The sequence below is a fragment of the Arachis ipaensis genome, chromosome B6 (assembly GCF_059453495.1).
Source record: "Arachis ipaensis isolate K30076 ecotype BB chromosome B6, ASM5945349v1, whole genome shotgun sequence".
NCBI lineage: Eukaryota > Viridiplantae > Streptophyta > Magnoliopsida > Fabales > Fabaceae > Arachis > Arachis ipaensis.
The window spans coordinates 141,514,059-141,519,044 of NC_142441.1; the positions used below are offsets into that span (position 1 = coordinate 141,514,059).

At 46.4% G+C, this 4,986-nt stretch overlaps 1 protein-coding gene across 1 annotated transcript; it reads right to left on the reverse strand.

Moving 5' to 3' along the window:
* Nucleotides 1-2,202: 2,202 nt before the first annotated feature.
* Nucleotides 2,203-4,006, reverse strand: LOC148562979 (uncharacterized). Its single transcript, XM_088491102.1, has 2 exons — nt 3,110-4,006; nt 2,203-2,259 (listed from the first exon to the last, which is right to left on the reverse strand). The coding sequence occupies exons 1-2, from the start codon at nt 4,004-4,006 to the stop codon at nt 2,203-2,205; spliced, it is 954 nt and encodes a 317-aa protein (XP_088347228.1).
* Nucleotides 4,007-4,986: the final 980 nt, after the last annotated feature.

Genomic DNA, 4,986 nt, shown 5'->3' on the forward strand with positions numbered 1-4,986 from the left:
GATAATTCTTCTCCCCGCTTTCCTTTGTACTGGCTGGAGGCCTCCCCCTACGAGAAATATGGTCTGGATGACCTGGATGAGGTAGAAGCAGCCATTGTGGGGTTCCTCCGAGAAGTGTGGGGGAGGGCCCCATACTTGGACACAAAAAAGTTTCTCCAGGGGTCTCCGACCTTTGTCCAGGCACAGCTAGGTAGCTTTTATTTGTTTGTTAGATTTTCGACTTGTCTGACTGACCTTTCCGACTTGTCTAATCTATTAGTTATTGTCTTTTCAAAGATGGCGAAGACAAACGCTCAGGAGTCTTACCAGAGAGTTCAGGAGGCTAAAGCGAGGTCTCGCGCCAGGGCGGTTATCCCTCCTCCTCCTCCTCCTCGGAACGTTGGGACTCCCTCTCAGCCCATTGTGATTTCTTCTTCAGCTTTCTCTCAGCCGCCCCCCTCCGTTCGATCTTCTCCTGAGCCAGAGAAGAAGAAGCGCAAGGCTTTAGAATCTGGCTCTTCTGGTGAGGTTAAGGCGAATGCTCTTGCATTCGTCCGAAAGAACATCTATCCCCATGCTCGTATAAGCATGGATGATGTTTCTGTTCGGCGCCACCTTACCACTCTGGTTGAGGAGAGCCTCAAGGCGGCGGGGGTTTGTGGCAAACTCTTAGATATTTTTGAGAAGGCTCCTCTCAGCTCTTTAGGGATGACCTCGAGGGTCGAGGAGCTGGAAGGAAGGCTTCTTTTATATCAAGAGCAGGAGAGGGAGTTGAAGGAGGAAGTCGCCAAGTTGAAGGAGGAGATGGATAGCCTCCGGAAGAAGGAGAGGAAATTGCAAGCCCAATGCAACATGGAGGTGGGCTTGAGGAAGACAGCACAAGAAAGCTACCAAAGTTTATTTAACGATCTTGTGTCTGTGAAAAATGAGCTGCTGAATTCTCAGAGGGCCTATACCGAGTTGGAGGACTCTATTGCTGATGGGGCTGAGGAGGCTTGGAGGATCTTTAGGGAGCAGGTCGGAGTCATTGCTTCTGGCCTGGACCTTTCCGCTTTAGATCCTGATAAAGTTGTCATTGATGGTGCCATTGTGGATCCCCCTGTCCCCGAGATTATTTTCGAGTCAGAATTGAAGACTCGAGGGCAGAGAATTATAGAGTCCCCTCCTCGCCCTAAGGATGCTTCGAGTTCTTCTACAGTTCCTCCGACTTCCTCTTCGTCTCCTATGGATGCCTCTCTTCCCGGTCCTGGTAGCGCTTCTTCTGCCTCTGGTGGTGGTGATCTGTCTACTCCTCTTGCAAAAAAGTAATTTGTTGGCTATTTGGGGGCCCGGCCTGTGGGTCCCCTCTTTTTTAAACTCATTATTTATTTTTGGTAATGTTTGAACAATTTTTTGGCCTTTTAAGGCCGTAAACAAAACACTTTGTAATACCCTTTTTAATAGGGGTTTAAGTTAAAAAATAAGTACCCCTTTTTTGGATAAGGGTTTAAGTTACCTTATGCGTGCATGCTTTTCTGATTTGCGATTTTTTCGAATTCCCCTTGATCTTTTTTGAAAAAACCTTTTCTTTGGCTTGTCTGCCTTTCTGAACCATTTTGTTTTAAGGATCTTTAGGACAGCCTTTTAGTCTTTTCTTGGGTTTTTTTCCTATCTCTCTTTTGTTATTTCTGGTACTCAATTTCGTTTCATTGAGCTTTTCTGGCTTAGGCTACTTTCGTGATTCATTTTTGTGTTACTCGGTTTCCCGTTCCGGCTTATGAGTCGGGATGTTTCCGAGTTTATTATGATCAACTTCTATAACTTCTTTACGCCGACTTGTACCTCGTCGTTTTATCCTGACGACCGTCTAGGTCGGTTCATGGGATTTTCACGTTTTGTCGAGCTTAAGTCGGCGCGTTTCGTCGAAAGGAAGAGAAAACAACAAAAAAGGAATTTGTAAGAGATATTTGTAAGATGAAAAGATCTTTATTAATTGGGGAGGTACTTCATTGCTACTAAGGGTTTTTGATAATCTATTTCCCTTAGCCCCTACTATGATGCCTCGTTAAAAACCCTTCTCCAGAAAAAATCCTTTGATTTTGGGGAAAAAATCATGAAGTTAGGAAAAGAGTACATCAGGGAGTAGAGTTCGCTTTTAACTGTAGTACCTTTTCATATTACAAGCATGCCACGACCTCGGTAACTCGGTTCCGTTCAGGTCGGTTACTTTATAATAACCTTTTCCTAAGACTTCATTGACCTTGTACGGTCCCTTCCAATTTGCAGCGAGTTTTCCTTCCCCTGATTTGTTGACTCCAATGTCGTTTCTGATCAAGACCAAGTCGTTCGGGGCAAATGCTCTTCGAATGACTTTTTTGTTGTATCTTGTGGCCATCCTTTGCTTCAACGCTGCTTCTCTTATTTGGGCTTCTTCTCGGACTTCAGGGAGCAAGTCGAGCTCCTCTTTGTGCCCCTGTATATTTCCGATCTCGTCATGGAGAATCACTCTTGGGCTTTGCTCGTTGACTTCTGTTGGGATCATGGCTTCTACCCCATAAACTAGTCAGAAGGGTGTTTCTCCAGTGGCGGATTGGGGGGTCGTCCTGTAGGCCCATAGCACTTGTGGGAGCTCTTCAGCCCAGGCTCCTTTTGCATCTTGTAGCCTTTTCTTTAGCCCTGCCAGTATGACCTTGTTGGCTGTCTCGGCTTGCCCATTGGCTTGCGGGTGTTCCACCGAGGTGAACCGGTGCTTGATTTTCATACTGGCTACCAGGCTTCTAAAGGTAGAGTCGGTGAACTGGGTTCCATTATCTGTAGTAATGGAATAGGGTATCCCATATCTTGTGATGATATTTTTGTAGAGGAACCTCCGACTTCTCTGTGCGGTGATGGTGGCCAATGGTTCTGCTTCTATCCATTTCGTGAAGTAATCTATTCCCACTATCAGGTATTTGACTTGTCCTGGCGCCTGGGGAAAAGGACCTAATAAATCCATTCCCCATTTCGCAAAGGGCCATGGAGAAGTGATGCTGATGAGCTCCTCCGGGGGAGCCACGTGGAAATTTGCATGCATCTGGCATGGTTGACACTTTTTCACAAATTCGGTCGCATCTTTCTGCAAGGTCGGCCAGTAGAATCCAGCTCGGATCACTTTCCTGGCTAGTGACCTTGCTCCGAGATGATTTCCGCAGATCCCACTGTGGACTTCTTCCAAGACTTTGGTGGTTCTTGAGGTCGGTACACACTTTAATAATGGTGTTGATATCCCCCTTCTGTAGAGGATATTTCTCACCAAAGTGTAGTGTTGTACTTCCTTCCGGATCTTCTTAGCCTCTTTCTCCTCCTTGGGGAGGATGTCGAATTTCATGTATTCGACCAAGGGGTTCATCCATCCGAGGTTTAATCCGACTACCTCAAGGACCTCTTCTTTGTCTTCTACCTTTACCACCGATGGTTTTTGGAGAGTTTCCTGGATCAGGCTTCTGTTATTCCCTCCTGGCTTGGTACTTGCTAACTTGGATAGGGCGTCTGCTCTGCTATTTAGATCCCGAGTTATGTGTTTGACCTCGGTTTCTGCAAAGCGCCCAAGATGTTCCAGAGTTTTTTCCAAGTACCTTTTCATATTTGGGTCCTTTGCCTGATACTCTCTACTTATCTGGGAGGTCATCACTTGCGAGTCGCTATATATCATCACTTTTGTAGCACCGACTTCTTCCGCCAGCTTCAATCCAGCAATCAAGGCTTCATATTCTGCCTGATTATTTGAAGCTGGGAATTCAAATTTGAGGGAAACTTCTATCTGGGTTCCTCTTTCATCCACCAATATTATGCCTGCACCGCTTCCTGTTTTGTTTGAGGATCCATCTACGTAGATTTCCCATGTAGTTGGTTTTTCCTCTTGGTCTCCTGCGTATTCCGCGATGAAGTCGGTGAGGCACTGGGCTTTAATCGCCGTCCGAGTTTCATACTTCAAGTCGAACTCGGAGAGCTCTATTGCCCATTGAACCATTCTCCCTGCAACATCCGTCTTTTGGAGGATTTGCTTCATGGGTTGGTTCGTGCGGACACTTATTGTGTGAGCTTGAAAGTAAGGTCGTAGCCTTCGTGAGGCTACCACTAAGGAGTAGGCAAACTTCTCTAGTTTGTGGTATCTTAGCTCAGGGCCTTGTAGAACTTTACTGATGAAATATACTGGGTGCTGTCCGACCTCGTCTTCTCTTATCAGGGCCGACGAGACGGCCTTGTCTGCTACAGATAAGTATAGGACGAGGTCCTCCCCAGCTGTAGGTCGGGTCAGGATAGGAGGTTGGCTCAAGAATCTTTTGAACTCCTGGAACGCCTTCTCGCATTCAGGAGTCCATTCGAATTGACATCCCTTTCTCAATAAGGAGAACAGTGGAAGGGATTTTAGTGCTGATCCTGCCAAGAATCTGGAGAGGGTTGCAAGTCGGCCGTTTAGCTGTTGAACCTCTCTTAAACAAGTCGGGCTTTTCATCTCCAGGATAGCTCTACACTTGTCGGGATTAGCTTCAATCCCTCTTTGTGTTAGCATAAACCCTAGGAATTTTCCTGCCTCTACCGCGAAGGCACACTTTGAGGGATTTAGTCTCATCCCGTGTAACCTTATGGTGTCGAAGACTTGTGAGAGGTCTGCCAAGAGGTTGACTTCTTTCTTGGTCTTTACCAGCATGTCGTCGACGTATACTTCCATTAGGCTCCCAAGGTGAGAGGCAAACACCTTATTCATCAGCCTCTGGTATGTGGCCCCTGCATTCTTCAATCCAAACGGCATGACCACGTAGCAAAAATTAGCTCTGGGCGTGATAAATGATGTTTTCTCCTGATCTGGCTCATACATCGGGATTTGGTTATACCCCGAGTAGGCGTCCATGAATGACAAGTATTGATACCCTGAGCTGGAGTCTACCAGGGTGTCAATACTTGGCAGTGGATAAGGGTCCTTGGGACAGGCCTTATTTAAGTCGGTATAGTCGACACACATCCTCCATTTACCATTTTGTTTTTTGA

Excerpts from the sequence above, each read along its gene's own strand:
- LOC148562979 (XM_088491102.1), bottom strand. The coding sequence starts at position 4,006 with ATGAAGCAAATCCTCCAAAAGACGGATGTTGCAGGGAGAATGGTTCAA. Across the intron at positions 2,260-3,109 it reads CAAGGTCACTAGCCAGGAAA|GGGAAGGAAAACTCGCTGCA; the intron begins GTGATCCGAGCT and ends TCAACAAATCAG.